We start from the raw sequence: 25,436 nt of genomic DNA, 5'->3' as shown, positions 1-25,436 counted from the left end.
AGTCATTTTGTGTCGTCATTTGTGTCTTTTTGTGTCTTTTATTTTGGTCATTTTGTGTCTTTTGTTGTGTCTTTTTTAGTTATTTTGTGTCTTTTTTTGGTCATTTTGTGTCATTTTTAGTCATTTTGTGTCTTCTTCTGTGGTTTTTTGAGTCATTTTGTGTCTTTTGTTGTGTCTTTTTTAGTCATTTTGTGTCTTCTGTGTTTTTTTTTTGTGGTCATTTTGTGTCTTTTTTTTTTTAATTCAAAGCCCCTCTGCATCCCCGTACCTTGTGAAAATCATGTTTATGTGTTCTTCTTCTCACTAAAATAAATGTACAGGTTATAATATAATGGTTTTACTGGTCCGGCCCATCCGAGATCAGGGCTGTATGCATGGACGAAATTTTGATTTCAGAGGTTAAGGGGACACAAGTATCTTTAATAAAACTCAAACTTTTTCAGTTCACTGTGTTTTCTAGTAGTTCTTCTAGTTTTCTATTGTTTATTGTTAAGTTTACTGTTCCCTTCTTTGGTTTGACCTAACGATCATCAATTTTGATGATACGCTTATAGAGGAAAACTATTACTATTACTATTACTAAACTATAATTAATCTAAGGCATGGGTCTCAAACTCGAGGCCCGCGGGTCAATTGCGGCCCTCGTGACGATATTTTGTGGCTCCCACCTTGATATGAAAGTTTAATGTGAGATTTATATGAATGGCACTTAACCGTGTTGTGTGTGGAAGGTCCCTTTAATTACTTTTTTGGTAATTTTGTGTCTTTTTTTGGTAATTGTGTGTCTTTTTTTAATAATGGTTTGTCATTTTTAATCATTTTGTGTCTTTTAAAAAAAAATCATTTTGTGTCTTTTTTGGTAATTCTGTGTCTTTTTTGGTAATTTTGTGTCTTTTTTAGTAATTTTTTTGTCTCTTTTAGTAATTTTGTGTCTTTTTTGGTAATTTTGTCTTTTTTAATAATTTTGTGTCTTTTTTGGTAATTCTGTGTCTTTTTTTTGGTAAATTTGTGTTTTCTCTGTCACTTTGTGTCTTTTTTTGTAATTTTTGTCTTTTTTGGTCATTTTGTGTCTTTTTTTTGTTGTTGTAATTTTGTGTCCTTTTTTTGGGTTATTTTGATACTGCCTCCAGTGGCCTTCAGTTAATTTAAGTTTGAGACCCCTGATCTAAGGGAAACAGGCTTCAGCTTGAGCGGCTGTTTTCCACTTGGTCCTAGTACCTGATGCTTCTCTTTTGGACGGTAAAAACTGCAGGGGACAAAAACGGCCTTTTGAAACCCCCCCCAAAAAAAAAAAAAAAAGACGTCCATGAACTAAAACGACCTTGACAGCCCCTGGAAACATAGACACACGTCTACGCCTGGAAAGACAAAGTGTCATACCACGCCTTACCGGCAGGGGGCCGCCTGCAGGAGGAGCTGCACCTCAAACCTGTCGGGAGTAAAGTAGAAACGGAAGTAAGATTGATATCAACAACCTGAGTTGCAACTTAGGCAAAACTTTACTGCAGCTAAACGGATACACTTTTTAAGTTATTATTATCGATACAAATACCGTATTATGGGGGAAGCATTTTCCTGCGTGCCGGGGAAGTGGTTTGTTTTTGTGCTTAAACTCAGTGGCTAGTTTAGCAAGTTAGAGCAGCTACGTTGGCTCACTTTCTGTCAGCTGACTAGCGTGAATTACTTTTTTTTGTCCGCTCCTGTAAGCAAACACTAGTCTACTATGCTCAGGTGTCGCTCGGTGCTTAGTTTCAACAAGGTTGCAGGTGTAGCGGGACTGTCTGCTAGCTGTCGTTGACACCTCCTGGTAGTTTTTATGTTGCTTGCAATGCTCCTGCAGCTGCTTGCACCTGTCAACTAGCTGCTCCTCTCCTCTCCTCCTGTCTCCATGGCTCACTGCGGCTCCTCCGAGCCGAGCGCAAAGCTCCCGGCGCCGCGTAGCGACAGCACCAAGCCGCCTCAGGGCAGCGTGGACCAGAGCATGAAGCCGGTGCTGTTCGAGATCTTCGGAGAGATATGGACCGTCCAGTCCCGGCTCGGCCAGGGAGTCTCGGCCTCGGTGTACCGGGTGAGCTCGGGCAGAGCCAGCACCACCGCCGCGGTCAAGGAGTTCCAGGCCGACACTCAGGGAGGAGATTACGGCTATCACAAGGAGAGGTCCGTGCTGGAAGACATCCAGGGACATAAAAACATTGGTAACATTATCCTTTTTTTAAATTTTTTATTTAATTTTATTGTTTCATTTATAGCATCATTTTAGATTTGTATACTTATTATTTATTGCTGATTGTTATATGGAAATGTTTGTTTTATTGTTGATTCTACAGCACTTTGGAGACGTTTTTGTTGTTTAAATGTGCTATACAAATAAAGTGGATTGGACTGGATTATCCTACTAATGTATAATAATGCCTCCGGTAGCACAAAGTCAGCCAACAGTATGCTGACATGGGATTTAACCCTACGGAGACTTGGGCTGTTCAGTCAGTCAAAAAAAAAAAAACCAACATGGCATGGTAAACATTAGTTAAGTGGCAGAATGAAAAATATTGTGCCACTTTACTAATGTTTACTATGCCATGTTGGGTTTTTTTTTTTTTTTTAGCACAACCTCACCTATATGACCTGATAACTGTTATTTTTTTACTTAAATTTACTTGATCAACATTTTGAACCCAAAAGAAAAAAAAAACATAAAATTGGATATCTAAAATTTTTGTTTTTTTTAACTTTCAAAACATAATCATGCTCTATTAAGAATTTTTAATGTTGCAAATGTGAACACAGGTTGCAAATATAACATATAACAGATAAAAATAGGATAATATCTAGTTCTATATTTTATACTAAATAGGTTTGACATTATCTCTGGTTATACTTATTATCATCAAACAAAAACTGACATGTAGTTTCAAGCTAGGACTTTCAAGGGAAGTTGAAGTCAGGAAACGACACTGCTTTGTTTTTTAGTTGTGACATAATGGAGAAATGATGCTTCGCTGCTTTTGTGGACTCCAGAGGGTTAAATATCATTACTTACTATAAGCTACAGATAAGAAGATTTAACCTCATAGTGTAATAATGGCTCCTGTTTCCTAACCCTTATTGGTTGATGTAGAGAAAATTCCATTAAAAAATAGATCGATATATCGATTTTTAGAAACTTGCTTGTTATCTGTGGTAGAATACTCCATAATAATAATAATAATAATAATAATAATAATATCTTTATTTATATCGCACCTTTTGAAAACAGCATTCACAAAGTGCTTTGACAGAACAAGCATGGATGAAACTCCTGCAAAAATAAGAAACCAAAAATGAAGAAGAAAAAAAAAAAAAAATAATAATATATATATATATATATATATATATATATATATATATATATATTTGTGTGTGTGTATGTATGTATGTATATATATATGCATACACACATACCACACAAGTTAGAAAGACCAACATCACATGAACGCAAGTCAGTAAAAATGTGTTTTGAGAAGTGACTTAAAAGAATTCACTGATTCAGCAAGCCTTAAGTCCATAAGCCATAAAACTATTTACAAATATTCATGATCTGTTTTCCTGTCTAACAGGATGCCATTTCAGTGAAATACAAGGCTTTTTTTTAATTTGCCACAGCCTTGTTCTGCAAAATAATTGTGGTTGCTAGCTCTATTTACCTGTTATGAAAACACTTAACTGTCACTGTCATTATCCTGTAGTTAGAAAATGGTGGTGTTTTGTTGTAGGGTTGTATTTACTTCTTCTTAAGCGTGATACAAATGCAACACAAGAAGCCGAGCTGTCATTTGTACTTACATCATTTGTGCTCCTCGCAGTGACACTCTACGGGGTGTTCACCAACCACAGCTGCATGGGTGTTGCCACCCGCTGTCTTCTGCTGGAGCTTCTGGATGTCAGCGTGTCTGATCTGTTGGTGAGAGGCACCACTGGTACCCAGAGTGGCAGGTAAGTGAAGTGATGTCCCTGCTTATTAGAGTGTGTGAGGTGGATACGGTTCATTAGAGTGGCTCCACCTGATTCGAGTGCTAAATGTGTTTCACTCGAACGCTCATATGTATTGATTTTGAGTTACTTCACCTCTTTAATCCTCTGGGGTCTGAGCCTATTTGCCTTTTATACCACATAATATTTACTATACTCATGTTTTGTATTTGGTATTTTCTCAGCACAACTTCAACATGATCTGACTTAGGGTTGTCACGATACTACAATTTTTAACTCGATACCGATACTCAGGTAAATATTCGATACTGGATACCAAAAAAAACAAAAAACAAAGACCCCAAAATTTAACAGAAATATTTTTATTAACAAGAAAAATGCAACATGTAAAAATTAACAGAACAACAGGTTAAATATGTATAATAAAAAAAAGAAACTGCAACTATGATAGAAAGCTTCAGGTCTGAGGTAGTGCAAAAAATAAATAAATACAATAACAATTATAACAATATTATTAAGGGGGGGTATCGATACTTTTGAAAATGAGTATCTTATCCGGATACAACGTTTTAGTATCGATACTTTTTTGAGTGTCGATACTTTTGACAACCCTAATCTGACTATTATTTTTTCACTTTTTCACCCACTTTATTAACACATTGAGCCCAAAAATACAGAAAAATCATAAAATCTGAAATAAATGTATACTATTTTTGACAATAAAAAACACAAATATGCTCAATGAACTGTTTTGGACCTGAAAAATGTAAACATAGGTTGCAAAAAAGAACATATAAAGGTAAAATTCAAATATAAAATAACTATACACAAAAAATTAACATAAAAACATGTTTATTTATAGGAACAGAGTTCCATTTTGACTTCCTCGTCCCATCCTACTTTTACACTTGAATAAATATTTTTGTACCATCAAATTAAAACGATCATATCTTTGGTTTTACATGACCTCTGAACGTCAAACAAAAACTGGAGAAATTTTTAAGTCTGTAATCTGGAGTGAAGTCGACAGCAGCGCTTCACGTGACCTCGTTTTTTTGTTACAGCGCTTTGAAAAAAGCCTGTTATCTGATCACGCCAGCGTGATCATAGACCCCAGAGGATTAATGTCCATTTGTGTTTCTGTTTTCAGTTTTGTGATATGTCACCTCCCCAGTACAATAGAGTGGAACGAAACTGTGCTTCTAAAAAGCATGAACTGGGTCAATGCTGATGGTGAAATGAAGCATAGACAGCAGAATAGATTAATTCTTCAAAGACCTTATCAAAACAGAGCATGTGGCCACCTACTGGTGAAACAAATGTGCTGCAAATAACCTGCACCTGAATGTCACAAGTGCAACATGGTTCACATATATTATGTGAACCCTTTGAAATGGCCTAGTTTTCTGCATTCATTTGTCATAAAATGTGATGTGATCTGCATCTAAGTCCCAAGTAAATTAAAACAAAATGGCCCTCATTTATCAAATTTGGACATGAGCTTTGGATATGATCAGATCTGTAAATATTATAATTGTTTGTGTGGTATAAGGTTAAGCACAATGTGTTTTTCTTGCCACTGTAGTTGCAGTTGTTATTTAATGAGTGACTACAGAAAAATCATTTTCACAAAAGAATATATCTTTTTTTTTTTTTTACATTGTGTCTTTATTTGGAATCACATTTCAATAGCACACATACAGCAGTCATCACCATTATGATAATTGGCATTGTGATCCATATTTTCAGATTTTTATCTAGTCATAATTTTTTTTTTTACGTCTACAGCAAGTAGTTAAACAGATTAAAAGTTATACAAAAATGAAAGTTACACAATATTAAACAGAAGAAGGGCATTTCAGGGCAATTAACAAGCTTCACTTGTACCAGCTTTTCTCAAATTTGGCTTTCTGGAGCCTCACAGAGAAACTGATTCTTTCAATTAGAAAAATTTCATAGATGATGTCATACCACTCGTCTATGGATGGGCTGTCTGGCTTAAGCCATTTCCTTGTTATAGCTTTTTTAGCAGCTACACTCAGTATGCCAAAAAGGTATTTTGTGTTTTCACTTGAGGAAATGTGTAGTTCTAATGACTATACACACACACACACACACACACACACGCACACACATACAGTCATGGAAAAATATTATACTATTAGACCACCCTTGTTTTCTTCAATTTCTTGTTCATTTTAATCCCTGGTACAACTAAAGGTACATTTGTTTGGACAGATATAATGATAACAACAATAATAGCTCATAGGAGCTGATATCTAGACATTTAACATGGGTTTCTTGATAATAACCAGATCCTTAACAAGAAAACCGTGGGAAATGTCTCGATATATATTTTTTTCATGACTGTAAATACCAAAGACATGTCAACATCCAGATGTAAGTGTTCTGTTTAACTTCATAATGTGACATATTTGTCAGACCCCAGCAGGGCCACTCCATGTGGCTCGTCCAGCACTGTGCCAGAGACATCCTGGAGGCTTTGGCCTTCCTCCACAGGGAAGGCTACGTCCACGCTGACCTCAAGCCACGCAACATCCTCTGGAGCGCTGATGACGAGTGCTTCAAGCTCATCGACTTCGGCCTCAGCTTCAAAGAGGGACACCAGGTGGGTGTGCCTGGGGGAAGTGAAGAGTCAGCTGGGATAACTGAGCACTGTGTTTCTTACTCTCTCTCCTTTCCTCACCTCCTCCAGGATGTCAAGTACATCCAGACAGACGGGTACCGAGCTCCAGAGGCCGAGCTTCAGAACAGCCTGGCCCAGGCCGGGGTGGAGGTGGAGGGGGACTCAGGCTGCACAGCAGCTGTTGATCTGTGGAGCCTGGGCATCATCCTGTTGGAGATGTTCTCAGGAATGAAACTCAAAGACACCGTCCGCTCAAAGGAGTGGAAGGTAGGACAAAACTCTGATTTGATTTGTTTATAAGGTAAGATATGCCTTTATTGATCCCTCATGGGGGTAATTCAGGTAAAGTACAGTACAGAGTACAAACAGGTTCAGGTAATAAAAATAGAATAATATAAATTAAATAGAATAAAGCTTTAAAATGAAAATACAAACAAACAACCAAGACAAAACTTAAAAAATGGAATCAGATCTCAAAATGTGTTAATGCATTATGTTTAGAAATATTTCCAGCAATTTCATTTTGTCTGCTTCTAAATATTATTTCTTAGTTTCTTTTGTTCAGACAAGGTAAGTAGGAGATGTTTTTACCAGACATGTTTCGACTGACAACTTCAGTCTTCTTCAGAGGTGTCAGCTGATGGCTGTGACGTGTCTTTTTTAGAAATGCTCAAAACTCATATGACAATTGGTGAATTTAAATTGATTCTAAAGGATAAAGAAATAATTTCCCTTAGTCAGTGTGACTGCTCTGTATAACTCTCTACTGAGGCTCCTTCATTGTTTTTATGATGGCTGTATTTGTATTTAATTGTATATAATTGTTTATGTTAACTTTGTTTAAATGTTGTAACTTGTCACATTTTATGCTGCTTTCTTGGCCAGGTCTCTCTTGTCTCTCTTTTAATCTCAATGAGACTTTTACCTGGTTAAATAAATGAGATATGACAAGATATATATATATATATATATATATATATATATATATATATATATCTTGTCATATCTTTTATTACTAAATTACAAGTCCATGAACTGTTGAATGAATGATTCAATTATATATATATATATATATATATATATATATATATATATATATATATATATATATATATATATATATATATATATATATATATATATATAAATATATAATTGAATCATTCATTCAACAGTTCATGGACTTGTAATTTCTGTCATTAGACAATATTATTTTTTTGTGATGTTTGGGTGTATATTTAAAATCTTAAAAAGGTAATCAAAGAAGAGTAAAAGAGTAAAGATATCTATATTTATAAATCCTGAATAAATAGACATCATAAGACTTCATTTAAGAACAAAGGATGTTTATCTACAGGGGTTTTTTTTAAAGTTCAAAATCAGCTGATATCAAATGAAAAATCTGTTAATAATAATACGTTTTTCTGTTCTTCAGGACAACAGTGCTGCCATTGTTGACCATCTTTTTGCCAGCAACAGTGTGGTGTGCCCTGCCATCCCTGTCTATCACCTCAGAGACCTTATCAAAAGGTACATTCTCACATACAGCTGTTATTTCACAGTTGCTTGGATATGAAAACCATCCCAGTTACTATACTGTGTACTGACATGCTTACTTGTGTGAGCTCGGGGTGTAATGGTAGACAGAAGTCGCTCTTGCTGAGGTAGCATTTTACCCGTGGCTATCCCATGGATATTTTTTCTTATTGGTTTGTTCCGAGTCACGTGACTTTCAAGGTCCTGTCCTTGAAACATTTATTTCAGCAGTGTTTGAATCTTCTCAAGGTAGGGCTCATTTAAAGTACTTAATGTACTGTTATGAGGTTAAATAAAAAAAATTTCTAATAACTTTAAATGTTTCATATTTTATGTTAAATCCCGACCTGAAAAGTAACTAAAGCTGTCTGCTAAATGTAGTGGAGTAAAAAGTACAATATTTACCTCAAAATGTAGTGGGAACATAAAATAGAAATACTCAAGTAAAGTACAAATACCTCCAAATTATACTTAAGTACAGTACTTGAGTAAATGTACTTAGTTACTTTGCACCACTGCATATTTGAAACAATGCAGCAGTATGAAAGATGCAGTCCTCTCCTCGCCAATCAGGAGTAGTTAAGTCACTTTTTAGTTGTTTACTTTAGGGCACAGGAAGTTAAACTAAAGGTGGAGTGGACCTTTTGGGACTGTCTGTTTATTAAAATTTTAATTTTGACCTACAGTAAGTGTAGCATCTCCCTCTGGCTAATCAGTGTAATTATGAAAATAGTGGAATGCAGTGCTGAGATGCAACCCCAGGTAACATCAAATATTAATCAACAGTTCCTGAGATATCCCACCTGATAAAATCAAAAAAAGGTCAAAAGGGGTATTACTGCTCACACACGATTGGTTTTCTAAAGATTCTGATTGAATGAAAAGGTCTTAAGATTGATAATAACCTCAAAAGTTTCCCTAATTTGAAGTTTAATTCAAATGTGGGAAAAAAAATCAGCATGTCACAGTTTTTAAATTATGGATGTCTAATTCGGGGTGAACCTATTTATATATTTTATACATAAAAAGATGCTTCCAGCCATGAATATGTTTGGGTAACGATGCAGTTCTAACATGCTGATCATTTCCATGAAGCATATGCATCAGTGGCTGCTATAAACCAAACTCAGACATAGGAAAAAACAGGAGTAACTCAGTAACTCAGTGAGATGATATTGTAAAGATAACGTCAAGGAGATCAATGTTTTATGTTTTAGCCCCCGAAGAGGCATGAGGTCAGTTTTCACAGTAATTTTGCATATTTAAGTGTGTTTTGTGTCTTAGTTTTAGGTCTAAAACGGCTGGAAAAAATGCCTGTAAAACCTCTGGGCGATTTTGAATTAACCCCCTAAAACATTAAGTTTTTCTGGAAATTCAACAGAAGTGTCAACGCTTCCTCCTAAATAAAAGAGTTTTCAGCCTCTGTAGCAGATAGAAATAAAATTCAAAAAGTATTTGAGAGCTTATAGCTGTTATATCTGAGCTCCCTTCACTATAGTCGTCTTCCGCCATTATTTCAAAGTTCTGGAAAAGTCCCATGTTGCATTGCGACACTCCCACATGTATTCTGATGCATTTCATTGGCCAAGAGACCGAAAATGGGTGGAAAAAACTGCAAATACGACAAAACAACATATCTGCTTTCCTGGCTTTAATGGTAGAATAACACAACAGCTCCCCCGGTTTTAATGGTAGAAATGCGATAATGCTTTCCCGCCTTAAATGGGTTAAATAAGTTTTGGATCAAATGAAACTCAGTAATTCATGCTAGCAAGGTTTGATCCAGTAAGCTAGTTTTGCTCAAATTAATATTGTATTTCTGTGTGTTTTATAATTGTTATTGCAACTTTCAGTTTGCAAACTGTAGCTTTATACAACTTAATTCTCAGCTGGTTAGTTTATTCACGTAACACCGCATAACTGAACGCTCGGCCGTGTTTCAGTTCAGTGAGTACTGATAAGCAGTCAGAGATCAAATTTAAAATTAAGAAAATACATAGATCGATTAAAAATTCCACGTAATTGACCAAATTCTTAACGATCATTAATCGGTCATCAATACATTATTCCCATCCCTAATCTGTAGTCATTTTTTTTGTTCTTGTTACTTTATGTTTGCAGCATGCTTCTCAACGACCCAAAGCAAAGATGCAGTGCTGAAGCTGCCCTGCTGAGCCCATTCTTCAGTATTCCCTTTGGTATGTGTCAATATTTGAGACAGACTCCAAGATTAACACATATCTGAGTACACAATATTTACCCATGTGTGTGTGTGTGTGTGTGTGTGTGTGTGTGTGTCAGCTCCTCACATTGAGGACCTGGTTCTGCTGCCCACTCCTGTTCTGCGTCTTCTCAACCTGATCGATGACAGCCATCTGCACAATGAAGAAGAGTACGAAGGTATGACCTCTTTTTGTACTTTAGAGGTTTTTTTCAGCCAAGAGCTTGGTAATTATTTTATTCAACATTGTATATTGTATTGCTTAATTGTCAGCCCCCATACAGACTCTTTTTGTTAAATTTTGTTGCACAATAGCACTCTCTTACTGGTTAAATAAACACCTGATTTTAACCAGAACTGCCCAGTGTTGCGTTCCACCTCATTTCTATTCCCTTTTACATGTTACAGCTCTCAAAATCGAGCCGGGTCGTAACAACTGTAAATATTTTTCTGTCTTTAAGGTTTGAATTTCTGAGTTCATTTCCTGTTTCTCTAAGTGTATAGAGCAGGGATGGGCAACTGGAGGCCCGGGGGCCACATATGCCCGCACCCTCACTTGAAGTGGCCCTCACTAAAACTACGTGCATTTGAGCATGAAATCTTAAAAGTGCAGTGTAAAAATGCACAAAATTACTTCTTGCAATTAATGTTGGTCTGCTGTTCTTGCACTGAAAAGAAAAGAAATCACAGTAAGTGGTTATTTTTTATTTGCTTCAAACCTTTTGTATTCCAATTTATACTGTTAAACATGCATTTGAGCATGAAATATGTTAAGTTACTGCACTGTAAACATATTTAAAATTGCAGTTTCATCATATCTGGTTAAGTGCAAGGTCCAATATGTGGCCTTGTGCTAGTGTCCATGAAAAATTGTCCCCTGCAGAATTTAAGTTGCCCATCCCTGGTTTAGAGGTAAAAGAAAGTGGGGGAAAAAAGTGTATTTTTTTCTTCCAGACATCCTGGAGGACATGAAAGAAGAGTGCCAGAAGTATGGCTCAGTCGTGTCCCTGCTCATCCCCAAGGAGAACCCAGGGAAAGGACAGGTGAGACTGTTGTTCTGTAAACCAGCAGTATTTAAAAACAGTTCAACCAAAAACATAAGGAGTTATTTGGGAATTATAAGAGCAAGAAATTACATTTATTTCAAAGCAATCTTAATCACAGAGAACCTCCACTGTGTTTCAGATGTGCAGACTTCTTTAGGACCAAACATTATGAAAGCTCTTGCACGTTTTTATGTAGTGAAATAGTCAAATCAGGGGTCTCAAACTCAAATTACCTGGGGGCCGCTGGAGGCAGTATCAAAATGACCTAAAAAAGACACAAAATGACCAAAAAAGACACAAAATGACCAAAAAAAGTAATTAAAGGGACCTTCCACACACAACACGGTAAAGTGCCATTCATATAAAACTCACATTAAACTTTCATGTCAAGGTGGGGGCCACAAAATATCGTCACGAGGGCCGCGAGTTTGAGGCCCATGGTTTAAATGGTGTAAAAATTAGGAAAATATACTTTCTTTTTAGTTTAAGTAGAGTACAGAGCGACAGATGATTTCAGACTGGACTGATGCAGTTGTCTCTCCTTTACTCACTTACCCCCAATGTCCACTCGCTGCAGCTGCATGGCACTACACTCGGATCCAGATTGATTTTAGGAAGTCTGAACAGCAAAAAAAACAAAAAAACACACGAAATGCAATCAAATCAGATTGGGATGCTCTGACCACTCAAATCGGTTGGACGACAGCCTAAGAGACTGCCAAATGTCCCTCGGCACATAAAAAAAAATTGGCGAGCAAACGTTTCCTCTAGTCTTTTGTAGATGGCATCACACAAGGACTGTCGTTCCGCGGTCACGAGCGCCCATGCCAGAAAACGGGCTTGACGACTGTGTTGAAGGAGTCCTGTTCATCAGGATACGAGTCTCCAAAAGTCTCCAATAACACCAGAAAAAGTCGCTGAATTTGTCGCCAGTCGATTTAAAAAAAAAAAAAGAAAAGAAAAAAAAAAGTCGCTAAGGGGGTCTGAAAAGTAGCTAAATATAGCAACAAAGTTGCTAAGTTGGCAACACTGCTTCGTTGGCTTTTACAAACGGCGCGTGTTTTTGTGGCGTTAAGTACTACGCCACATCCTGCTTAGCGCTCGCTCGTTATTTATTTAGGCAGCTACATGAAACCTAAACTATGCGTTCGCCCCCTGGTGGTTGGTGGACTACTGGTGTAGAAAGTGCTTGATTAAATATGCAGGAGAGCCGCATTTTAAAATGGAAATATCGCCGTTGATCAGGTTGATTTAATCGGGCGGACAAAATCGTGATCACGATTAACATTCGATTAATTGTGCAGCCCCACAAATAGACACCCTGGGTACGTTGAATTTGCTTTGTAACACAGGGCCCGGAGCGTTATACAGCTGCATCCAGTGGACATTCGGGGTTACACCAACACTCTGTCATTCTCCTACTAACTTCTCAACATGTCCTGTGTGTGGCCATCAGGTGTTTGTGGAGTACGCCAACTCCAGTGACTCCAAAGAGGCTCAGAGGCTGCTGACGGGCCGCACCTTCGACGGGAAGTTTGTCGTGGCCACCTTCTACCCTCTCAGCGCTTATAAAAGAGGTTACTTGTACCAGACTGTGCAGTAAAGTCCTAAAGCTCAGTTTTCACCTCTGCACTGTCCGCATGAAAAACACAACTGCATAGAATACCACAAGGGAGAATTGCTCTTCTCCATTTGAAAAGAACCTACACAAATTGATGAGTGGATTCCCTGCAGCTTGAGTTCAAATTAATCAGTTATAATGAGTGTAGTGAAAAGTTCTGCATGTTGTTCATGTGGTTTTCTACAGTAAATATGTGTTTCGTGCAGAGCATAAACTGAACTTAGCTGTGAGGAGAGTACAGCAACACAACACTGCTGCCTCCAGTCTGCACTGCTCTTATCGGTGCAAATCATTTAGTGCTTCAAAGTGACCTGTACCATTGAATGACTCTAGGAGGTCTATGGTCTGGGTACAGCAGTCCATGTTCCTTCATTCTCATTCATTCATAGAAATAACACTGAAAGAATATGTTATGTAGATGGACAGAGCAAAAGCCTTTATCAAATTGAGTATAGTTTGAAAATATGTGCTCTACATTACATCTAAAGAGGAAAAACCTGTGTAGAAAAAGCAGTAGTGAAACACTCTATCATCAGGGATGTGATTAGAAACATGTAGCAGGATAATTTCCCAGTAGTATGAATGGTTTTATGCCTGTCAAAGAAATCCTGTCAAGTGAATAATAATAATAATAGTTGTATTAGTTTTTGTTACGTTGAACATTTAATGGGAGTAAATGGTGTGGTACAAGGGGATAAACAGGTGTCCTCTTCTGGCTCCTCAGGCAGTTATCAAGGAGAAATGTTTGAACTAAATGCTAATATCTGAGCTAGCTAAGGGCCCCTAGTGCCCCGTCCTGTAGCCTTATGCTTTGTAGCTTTTTATTTAGAAAAGTCTACATTCTCAGAGAATATTTTTTATCATCCTCATATTATGCAGACTTCACAGTTCTGTGTTTTGACTGCAGCACTGAAAGGGCACATGAACAAGTACATATTTTTGAATGCATGCTGCAAATGATTGAGAGAGAATAAGTTTAGGTAGTTAGAAGGTGACTTGTGTGAATACAATCTGAATTGTCCAAAACTTTTTCCAGTTGGAAAATGAGTGCATGGAAAAAAAGCACAAGTTCCAACAACTGTAGAAAAAAGTCTTCTAACTTATTAAAGGCTAGTATTCTTCCTTTTTTGACATTGTAGTGATGATGTAGTTGGAGCTATAGTCTAGAACCAAAGTGTGGAGCAGCATATTGCTGTTCAGAGTCTTATTGAGACGGTAGAAAATACTGAAATAAAGTATGCAGTGTTAATGTAATGAGGAGTTTAAAGCCACTGTGTGTAACATTTATAGCACTATTTGAATAATGCAAATGTTGTTTTTAGAAATTCCTGGTGGAGATTGGTGCAGTTTATGTGTTCCTTTCACCAAAGTTGGACGTTTTCAAATCCTACACAGTGTCTTTAAATAATTTGGAGTACTATGCATATGCAATGTGAAGAGCAAAGGTTATTGTACTACGTAGACTGATAAAGTTTAATGTTACAATCTTCAACTGACACTTTAATGACCTTTTAATCTTTGAGTTAGTTTGTGCAGTGGGTTGATGGATAGACTACAAGTCCCGTGGGAATACGTTTTACCAAGGCATCTGTTTTTGGAGTACCCAAAATGCAGGACATTGCATAGTTTTATACTTTAGTCAGTTGCTAGTTGCATGACAATGTATAGAGTTTTATGAATCAGTAATGTGACAGAAGTGTCATAAAATGTGAAGTTTTGAGATAAAAGTTTTTTTCGTAACTAACAAAATAACTTGATTTTGTTATGCTGGTTCCATCAGGGCAGTTAGATCGCTTTACTAACAGGAAGAAGCTTGATTAAGTTGGATAGTAGACAGATATTCAGCAGATTTGGTATCTGAGCAGTGGAATGTGCTTTTCGTTGAACCAGAAATTGTTTTGCTTTTTATTAGTAATAATAGTGGATATGTAGTTCCCATCAAGTCTACTCTGTCACGCTGAAACATTTTTTTTTTTTTACACAAGTGCCCTGTGACATTCAAGCTAACGAGTAGCTAACTAACCAAAAAATGGTGCTATAACAACAGGTTGTGCTACAACTGCATGTGTCGATTCCTTGAGTAGCCCAAGCCATTGCAGATGCCTTAGAAAATGATTCCCTTCCAGCACATATCGTCTCAGTAACCCAGTAACAAAGCCAAATTTTGTTACTGGGTTAGAGACATAATAGAGCAGTCATCAAGTTAAATATCTTGACAAAGCTAGCCATTGCCTAATTTTCAAAACTGGCAACTGCATCAACAAATTAAAATGATGGTAATATGCTTATCCTGTTTTTATTATTATGGATGTATTATAAGATCTGGATAACAGAGCCTATGATGGCGCATATTCAGTCCAATGTGAACTTCTCACCTGCCACATACAAAGCAACAACCTCCGGGTCTGAAAAGTGAAACCAATGCAGGAACGCCTTATACCTGCATTCTATCTAACGGCCAGCAGGGGGCGACTCCTCTGGTAGTAGAAAGAAGTCAGTTTGTATGAAAGTCAATAGGAATATGACCCTACTTCTTACTGGTTTATTTCCTTTGTAAACATTGTCATAATGAGTTTATGGTCTCAATCGATTGTTTTAAATCTTCTTGCCCCATGCTAATCAAGCATCACTAGCTTTAGCGTATATGTAGCATTATTAGGGCTCCGGATCCAAAATGTCTAACTCATGACTTGAGTCCACAAACCATTCGGCAATGTCAAAGTGACTATGTCCGTTATTTTTATAGTCTATGGCACATACGCTAGAATTTTTCTAGCTTCTAGGTTTACTTCCTCACGTAACATACGTTGTCATGATGTCATCAACTTCTCTCGGCTCAAGGACAGTTTTACAAATATAAAACCTCTATGGATTAATTCATTATAGAAATAGAAAGGGGTCATTGGAAAAATTGGAAGCAAGACTGAGTGGCGGCGCTGTGTCCAGTCCTTATTATACATCCATATAGTACTGCAAGAGTAAATGCTAAACTGGTGGTGTTAACTAAATGCTGCATACAAAAATGCTAAGTAATGCTTTTGAGTCTGCTAGTATTAGCTAACACCACAAAGCAAGGCTGTAGCAGCAAGCCCTAGTGTACTAAAGTGAGCAGGGGTCTGTTTTACTTCTTGCGAGTTTTATTAAGGAAGCAAGACTTGTTTCCTCTCTAAAAGTTTTGGACTTTTGCTTTACAGTCTGGTGTGTGAGAAGCTGCAACTGGTTCAGGTTGTAGAGCACAAATATAAAGCCCTGCTCCGTCTGAATGGGTCATGTGATCTGAGTATGTGAGAGAAACTTTAAGGAAATATTCTAAGCTTATGGGCACAAGAATCTTCCTCTACCTGAGACCTATTTTCATTAAATAATGTGTTGTTCCTTCCCCTTTTAAAGGAATATATTTAAATTCTGCAACCAAAAAATTAAAAACGTGGAGTTGGGGGGGGGTACTGTCTACTACAGTACTACAAAAAAAAAAACAACATATTTTTCTACCAACTCTAATTGTTTGTGCCTGAAATGTGAATTCCAAAGTTTCCACTCGAGAGCATCACTGAACTAAAAATCTCGATTTGGATCTCCAAACCACTTAACTAAAGAGCACTTTTGGACTTGCACTCTGTGGTGCAGAAGCGAGATGGTCAGTGTTGTCAGTTACGTTTAACCAGCACTCCTCAAATAACAATACTACTAACTAAAGAATACATTTTCTTCCACATTTTTCATCATTTGTCCCATAGTTTGTCACAAACCTGGTACAGAAGATTAATCTTTGATAATGTCATCATTTTTCTTTACGATATTTGAGATTTGATGTTGTCCTCGCTCCATAACTATCTTCTCTTTGTATGATTCAGCTGGAAAACATATGAGTGTCTGCAGTTTACTGATTGGGTCCCTGCAAGAATACAGTCACCACAGATTTACTGTACACTATCAAATAATGAGTACAGGCCTTAAATTCTGCGGGATATAAAGAGCTAAAGGAGAATTTGGACATTATGGGAACTTGCTTGTTTGTGTTCGATGATGCATGAAAAATTAGTGTGTGTAAGTTTTGCTCTTCATATGATATTAAGGGATTGTGTGAGTGTAGACTTGGAATAATTGGAGGATGTGTGTTAGTGTATCAAAAATGTATCTTAACTTCCAGAGCTCAGTCCTGCCTCGTCCCCTCAGGATTAAAGTAGCCGTTACTCATTAATATTGGCTCATAGTCGTCATGAATCCTGTTTGGAGATGTGACTAATTGGCCACAACAGCTAAAAAAAACCCTAATTTCAACAAAGTGTAGAGTGCGACCCTTCACTAACTCAATTTTGACATGTATTCAGTTAAAAATTTTAATGGCAAAATATTTTCTATTCAAACCGATCAACTTTATTGTTCATACATACATTCATTGTGAATTTGAAGCCTGCAACATATCCGGAAACACATTGGGATAGGGGCATGTTTACCACTTTGTTACATCTTTTCCTTTAACAACACTCCGTAAGCGTTGAGAAACTGAGGACAAGTGAAATTCTTCCCCATTCTTGCTTGATACACGACAGAAGAGTTTGTGTCGGTACCAACCATTACGACGCGTATGTACCTATCACGTATCGCGGCTCGGGGTACATCACCTCGATCTAATAATAACACACACGTCATTATGCATACACGTACTGTTCGTGGTTGTAAAAAAGGCTGCAGTGGATTTTGTGGATTTATGTTTTTTAAACCACTGACCTAGCTAAGCACAGAGGCAAGGTGAGGGATGACAAGAAGACAGCATATGACTTTTGTATCTGATGCTTCAGACTTTATTTATATATGACCATCCACATGATGAATCTACGATTTAAAGCCCCACGGGTTCATTCACTGGTTTGTGCATCATCTTGTTTCACATACTGGAGATTGAATCTGTTGTGGTGTGCATTAATGTTAACATGAGGTTAATGGATGTGGATGGAGATACAGTTTCTACTGTAGTTTACGTAAGGATTGCAGAATTTTTTAATATTGACAGCTGCAATTACAATGTGACTGTCCTACTTTTATGGATGAATTAAAAGGCTAATTGACTGACAGCGTTTGACAATAATAGTAGTTTAAGAAATAAGCTGCTGCCACAAAGCTGTGAGCATCTGCAGTGATATCTTTTATTAGATTCAAATATTTACTGTGGCTGCTGTTGACCTGAATGATCAACTATGAAGTTGTTTGCTGCATGCTGATCCTGTTTGGGGTAGAAGATCATTCCTAGTTCAGGGATGGGCAACTGGAGGCCCGGTGGCCGCATACGGCTCCCACCCTCACTTGAAGTGTCCCTCAGTACAACTACATGCATTTGAGCATGAAATCTTAAAAGTGCAGTGTAAAAATGCACAAAATTACTTCTTGCAATTAATGTTGGTCTGCTGTTCTTGCACTGAAAAAAAAAGAAATCACAGTAAATGGTTATTTTTTATTTGCTAACCATTTGTATTCCTATTTATACTGTTATACATGCATTTGAGCATTAAATATGTTAAGTTACTGCACTGTAAACATATTTAAAATTGCAGTTTCATCATATCTGGTTAAGTGCACGCTCCTATATTTGTCCCTGTGATAGTGTTGATTAAAAAATGTGGCCCCCTCCAGCATTTAAGTTTCCCATCCCTGTTCTAGTTGAATCCTGAAAGCATCTTGAGCTGGTTGGATTTCCAGGATATGCAAAATCAGCTGTTTTCTTGTGTTTGTTTACACAATGATTATCACTTTAATTGATATTAGGGTTGTAGAAATATTCTTTTTTTAAAATTATTATTATTATATCACTATTACGTTGGTTTTTACACGCTGTAGAGGATGTTTTGTTTTTGTCCCAAATAGAACGTGTGCTGTGTAGGTGAGAGAGACGTAAGAACATGTTACACACTTTATTTCACACTGTCCACCCTACTAATGTGATTTAAATGAAATAGTCGATTTTATCTCCGTCATCATGGTGATGCTGTGTACACGTGGTTCATGTTAACTATTATTATATGAGCAAAATCCAGCTTGATCTGATTTGAATATTTAAATCAAGCAGCATCATGATATTATCAGATACATTTTGAACCCATTGGTCCATTGGTGACTATATGCAAACTAAGGCTGAAACTGACAATTAATGTAATAAATTCAATATTTAATCATAATTTATTTATTATTTTTAATTTTCTAAATTCAGTGTAACTTACACTTCCCAACGATAAAATTATTTCTGTTTGCTATAACACATACATCTCCATAAATCTGCTGAGAGATCAGGAAAGAGATGGTCCTTATTAATGGAGAACTTGCCTAACACGTCACATTTTTAAATTATCTTGTGCATCAAAGTAATCTAGTGATAGTTGTCTATACATCCATAATGGACAAATTGCTGCAAAACTAATGCATACTTTTTTACTTGCTCACCATTATCAATTTAGATAAATATGGGAAAAAAGAACAACAGCACAGTGCTGCATCTATACATTTTTTTTATTTTAGCTAAATACAGTTTGGCTTCAGATTAGTTGTTGTTCAGACTCCCTTATTGATGTTAAACTGTTTATCTCACCCCAGCTGATTCATAATAAGTCTATAAATGCAGAAAGAGCTCAAATTTCAGGACTCTATATTCTCTGTGGTATGATTTTTTTTATATATAGCTCATCCATTTAATTTATATAAAGGCTTAAGTTACCATATTTCCTCAAATAGTAGCCGGGGCTTCTACTAATGAAAAATCAGTTTGGGACCCGGCTAATAACAGGGGCAGGCTATTATTTGAAGGAGGCTTTTATTAAAAAAAGAAAATCAGAGCAGCTCTGACCGGCACTTTTTAGAGTGTTTTACACAGCGCATTGTAGCCAGTTACCCGGATGTCGGCCATATTGGAAGTACTCGGATGTAAACAAACAATGAACAGCTGAATGTTAATTTTAAGCAGGATTTAAAATGTCTAAACTACTAAAAAGCCCAGAAGAACGTGCGTAAACGGCTCGACTTTACAGAGAATGACTAGGACAGCGGGAGAAACAACCATATTTACCTACAGTACTAACTCGTGTGGCCAAACTTAAAAATACAGGTGTTGTGTTGAAATCTGTTACCCGTCAAATGATGTTTCCTGAATGGAGTTCTCCGTAGCATCACCTCCACGGTTGGAGTTAGGATTTAAGTTTAAGGTTAGGCCTTGTAGAGAGAACTGTTTGGGGTTAAGGTAAACTTGGGGTCATGTTAACAACTTAAAGGAGGACTGGTTGGGGTCAGGGGTCAGGTTGGTGCAGGTTAAGGTAAGGGGGACACATATCGACAGGGGAACAGACTTTGACATAACACCGGTAAGACACCCGGCTTATAAAAGAGGCCGGCTTTTATTTACTAAAAATAGTTTTTACACCCGGTTACTAAATGAGGCCGGTCATTAATAGGGGCCCGGCTTTAAATTGAGGAAATACGGTAAGTCTATAAATGCAGAAAGTGCTCAAATTTCTGGACTCCATATTCTCTGTGGTATGTTTTATATTTATATATATATATATATATATATATAGCTCATCCATTTAATTTATATTAAGGCTTAAGTTATGCATAATAAAGGGCATGGTTGCTTTGAGTGACCTCACAGGTGTTTGTAGTGAGGCGAGGCACATTATTGTTTTTACAAATGCCAGTTTCTGTTTGCAAAGTGGCCCGTGGATTCTGTGTACTGACATTAGTCACCCAAAAGTGTGGTAGTACTTTTGGTGTGAGTATTGGTAGACCGCAGCACTAACGTGTTGTCAGCAGGGACAGAGATGGGGCAGAAAGAACAATATCAGATGTCTTTAAGAGCTCCATCACACTTGTTGGGTGATCCTGAGCTGAGATTGATTTCCTTCCAGGTATTACTTCATACTGTAGAGTTGAGAATGGGTTGAAGCTGCCTTTCCTTCACCTGCACTGGCTTCAAGACTAACACAGGACAGACAGGGGTCTCTGTCCTGTCAGGATTTAGTGTGTATGCATGACGTTTCTACCTACATGCTTGGCTCCATTTTCTTCCTGCCTGTCTCAATGTCGGTCTCTGTGGCTCAGACTCAAACAGGCGTCGTCACTACTTCCTCTTCAGGCTTGTAAAGCTGTACTTTTAAACCTGTCTTCCCATCATAGTCTAGTCGTAATTCCCATAGACCCAATAGTAAACCCAGAAATGTTGTGTGTATGCAAATGAGCGCATATTTGATGAGATAAGGCCTCATTTGCATATGTAAACATGGAAATACAAAAAACATGCAGTACATTTTTTACTCATCTTAACATAAGTAATCAACTGAGAAAGTTTCATGGTGATATCTATTATTTAATTTTTTTACCCTATTCACCTGTGGTGTCTTGACTTTATTGGCTTATTATGCTAATTATGCAAATTGTCCAAAGTGCAACTATTAGCAACTGAGTTAAATTCCATCCATTAGGCCTATAGATGAAATTTCTGCAATAAAACTTTAGGGTACTCAACATTTCTGGGTTCAAGAAATTACGAATAGACTATCAGTTTGAATTAAATTCTGGTTTTGTGTGTGGACACAAAAAGGAAATCTGTGCTCACAGAACATAACAGCAGAATCTAAACGGGCTTCTGCAAATACAGTCAAGTATAGTTGTTGTTTTTCGTTGACGTTGGTTTTCTTGGTGGTAAAGTCTTAACATTTCAAACACTTCTCACTGCTAAAGTGCAGCTTTCAGTCAATTATCTTCCATTTCCTGTCATCTGTGAAGACATTTTTCTTTCTTCTTTTTGTCTTTGTTGCTCGGCGTGGCTCCTGTGTGCACTGACAGAGAATCAGGGTTGTGCATTTATTTCATGGCGCCGGTTTTGTCTAGTGTGTCTAGATAACTTGGGCAGTTTGTGTGTGTGTGTGTGTGTAGAGGATGAAGCAGCAGTAAAATGTTTGCATAATTTTATTGTTTATAAGTTAGAGCTGTGTGCCTGGTTACATTGTTTTTTGTCAGACTTTTTTCTTCCATTATTGTGTGCGTTTGTGTGTGTTTTTGTAGTGTTATAGCTAAAGTGCTGTATGCACGTTTGCTTGCAATCTTTTATATGATTTTAAATCATAAGGACAATGTGAGTAAACGTCAGTTTTGAACTGAAGCGTGCAGCCAGCCATTTATACTGTGATGTCTTTAGTATCCATTCCTATTAACAAAGCACACATTATTTAAGGCACAGGAGATAAAATATGTAGTAGGGATGTCACGATTACCCGTTTTCACGATTAATCGTTATTACCCGTTTTCACGATTAATCGTGGTATTAAACATTATGATTAGGGCCGGGACTCGATTAAAAGAATTAATCTAATTAATTAGAGGCTTTGTAATTAATTAATCAAAATTAATCACATTTTAATCGCATAAATATTTGACCTGAGAACAGTGAGAAGTAATTTTTTTCACATGAATTTTTAGTATACCATTGAATAATGACTGAATACATAAGCTTAAGCAACAAAAATATTGTTTATTTTTGTTCAAGTCCAACAGACCAGTGCAATTTTTGCCATTAAGTGTAGCAATAGCATATTTAGAAATATAGTACATTTCAGAAATTCAGGTAGCCTATAGGTAGGTAGACCTTCTGTAAACTAGAATACTTTGGTTTTTTAAGTAAAACACAATCCACGCTAGCTACCACACTAGCCGCTAGCTGCTATATGTTTAGCATTGAGGTGATACTTGAGGCTGGATGTGCTGCGGTGATATGTGAATTCCTTGTTGCATAGCAACACAACCATGCTCTTATCGACGCTTCCATCCGTTGGTTTTTAGTAACAAAATGTCCCATCATCCACGGGGCCAACCAAAGCGTCTCATCAGCTTCTTCCTTCATGTTCACTGTGGTTTGTTGTTGTCTGAACTCATGAACGCTAGTTGGTGCTCCAGTATAATCGGTCCGCCTGAAACTCATCCAGTGAGAAACGTTACGCGGTGCAAAAATAAGTGCGATTAAAATGCGTACAATTTTTTAACGTGTTAATTTTGGTGTAATTAATTAACCTTAATTAACGCGTTAAAGTCCCGGCCCTAGTTATGATTAGTTAACATTTCCTAAATACCGGCAATTTCCGGAAAAGATTATGCTGGAACCATGGTTGCACATCAGCGCAACTCGCCTGGAACGAAAATAAAATTACACAGCAACCGCGTGTCACCACTTATGTTGCTTTGTTTTCGGTCCGTGCAGTTGCAGACAGAGGTGACAGGAGGTAAAGCATGGAAGGGGAAGAGCTATTCCCTCCGAAAAAACGTGTGAAATCATCCATGTGGGAATGTTTTGGCTACCCAAAAAATTACCAAGGTGTCATTGTTGAAGACGGTCTGCCCAGGTGTAAAACATGCCACAAAAAAAGTAACACATCAAACATGTTTCAACACCTGCGGGATAACCTCGTCAAACAGTTTGTGTCACTGTGCGATGGCCTGTATAAGAAAAAGTAATGTAATCTTCTAAAGGTCCTCAGTGAGTGAACATTAATCATTACCTCCTTTTATTTCTGTATTGAGACAAACATTTAGTATATATGACATTCCCCCTCGGATTATTACAATTTTTCTTGTACTTTTTGGTTACTTTACATTGTTGCTATATTATTTTGTTATGAGAGCATCCAGAGAGGGAAATACATAAAAAAATAAAAAAAAGACCTATAAGGAGTGTTCATGTGATTTAACTTATTCATAGCAGTGTGAAATTAATCAATGCAAAAATAATCGTGACAATCGTAATATAGTGATTATTTCTCTGACAATAATCGTACCAAGAAAATCTGTGATCGTGACATCCCTAATATGTAGTGCAGTGGTGTTTAGAGAGAAATACAAATATATTTATTCAACTGCTTTATTCGGCTCAACAGAGCCTGACACAACACTTTCACGAAACACAAAGGCTTTATTAAGAGGGCTTTCAAGTCACAAAGTATACTTTATCAGCTGAGGAACAATCACACTACAATAGTGATTATATATTGACAAAGTGTTTACTGGTGGTAGAAAAGGATGATACTGTCTTCCTTTTTAAAAAAAAAAAAAAAAAAAGACCACATAGGTTGTTTGTACAAGCACCTTATTGCAACCCATATTAATTATTGTCAGACAGTGACCTCTAGTGGCTGCAGTAATTCTGACAGGAGCAAAGAAAGTCTGGTGACTTAGTATAAAGAACAACAAAGAACAAGCACAGGACTTTGACCCAGGCAAAAGTCAGCGTTAAGTAATTTTAAAATGTAATGTAGGTTACCTTAAGTAAGTTAAGATATTAAACAGTTACAAATGGACTTATTTTAACCCAAATTATGAAAGTTTTGGTGCCTAAACATAACCAAACTGCATCTTATTCCACAACCAATCTATAAGCCATGTTGCTCCTCACTTAGGAAACACTCCTGTGGGTCATATAGAGAGTACGAACAAACAACCTATGTGGTCGTATGGGTTGGCGGATTTGTTGAAAAGAACTGTGATTTTGTGTGAAAAATAGTTGTCTTTTTTTTTTTTAAAAAGGGTTTGGTGAAAAATCTCTGTGGGTTTCACTTTACGATGACTTGTCTCATATTACACATTGTTCTTTGATACATTTTTATTGTCTCATTTTTTATGTGTGAAGCTTTAAAAGTCCTTGTCACGTCTGAGTATCAGCCTTTTCATATAAAAGCCGGTCCCATGAGCCTTGACCTTAACATATAGGAACAATGATTTAAACCCAAATGTCTAATCGGGTTTGGGTATAAATGTTGAGCTGCACAAGTTGTGAGGGTGTCCACATACCAAATCCTGACAGAACTGTCAGACAACCAAAACCATAGTGAGATAATGAGTTGATTAGGAGAAAGAAGTTGTGTCTGAACACCTCAAAACGGTCAAGTCATTGGTCTAATATCTCTTTTTTTAAATTTCGAATGACACTCCTCATGACATTTGTTTCCTGTTTCCTGTTTTGGTTGAGAGAAAGCTGAAAGTCAAAAGGATTTTGACACTTTATGATGTTTCAGAGAACAGTGGGATCTTTGATTTGGCCAAATAAATTATACACTTTTTATGAATGAAACATTAAAATATAAAGTGTTGATGTTCATTTCTATTCCCAGAGAATCCATCCTCAGTGAGTCAATGTCCCACAGGTCAAACTGGAGTGAAAGCAACGTATCATTACTTTCTGTTTCAAAATGTCTGCTTAAAGGAAGCACAATGTGAGAAGATTCACTGTATGAAAGACACATATAACATGTATGAAACTGTGACAGTTCGTCCATGATTTACAGCCTTCCAGGTGAGAGTGAATCATGGCATTCGTGCTGTTGTCTTTGAGTATCTCATAATAAAAAATGATGATTGACTTGAACTGAT

General features: G+C 37.0%; 1 protein-coding gene across 2 annotated transcripts; it reads left to right on the top strand.

The window, feature by feature from the left end:
* The first annotated feature begins 1,377 nt into the window (after window positions 1-1,377).
* Window positions 1,378-25,431, top strand: uhmk1 (U2AF homology motif (UHM) kinase 1). Of its 2 annotated transcripts, XM_059340328.1 has the most exons (9): window positions 1,381-2,195; window positions 3,843-3,972; window positions 6,412-6,598; window positions 6,686-6,883; window positions 8,052-8,146; window positions 10,274-10,350; window positions 10,454-10,552; window positions 11,328-11,416; window positions 12,876-25,431. In XM_059340328.1, the coding sequence occupies exons 1-9, from the start codon at window positions 1,889-1,891 to the stop codon at window positions 13,020-13,022; spliced, it is 1,329 nt and encodes a 442-aa protein (XP_059196311.1). In that variant the 5' UTR covers window positions 1,381-1,888; the 3' UTR covers window positions 13,023-25,431. The 2 variants fall into 2 exon arrangements, with proteins under 2 accessions (XP_059196310.1, XP_059196311.1); XM_059340327.1 differs by lacking the exon at window positions 12,876-25,431 and having other exon boundaries at window positions 1,378-2,195; window positions 11,328-12,263.
* The last annotated feature ends 5 nt before the right edge of the window (window positions 25,432-25,436 follow it).

This window comes from Centropristis striata, chromosome 9 (assembly GCF_030273125.1).
Source record: "Centropristis striata isolate RG_2023a ecotype Rhode Island chromosome 9, C.striata_1.0, whole genome shotgun sequence".
Lineage (NCBI taxonomy): Eukaryota > Metazoa > Chordata > Actinopteri > Perciformes > Serranidae > Centropristis > Centropristis striata.
Note: the sequence above shows the minus strand (reverse complement) of the source record. Positions and strands in the feature narration are given on the sequence as shown.

What these genes read in the sequence shown, in the direction of transcription:
- uhmk1 (XM_059340327.1), top strand. Translation starts at nt 1,889, where the DNA reads ATGGCTCACTGCGGCTCCTCCGAGCCGAGCGCAAAGCTCCCGGCGCCG. An exon ending in TCCGCTCAAAGGAGTGGAAG is followed by an intron (nt 6,884 to 8,051) that starts GTAGGACAAAAC and finishes TCTGTTCTTCAG; the next exon opens with GACAACAGTGCTGCCATTGT. An exon ending in ATTCTTCAGTATTCCCTTTG is followed by an intron (nt 10,351 to 10,453) that starts GTATGTGTCAAT and finishes TGTGTGTGTCAG; the next exon opens with CTCCTCACATTGAGGACCTG.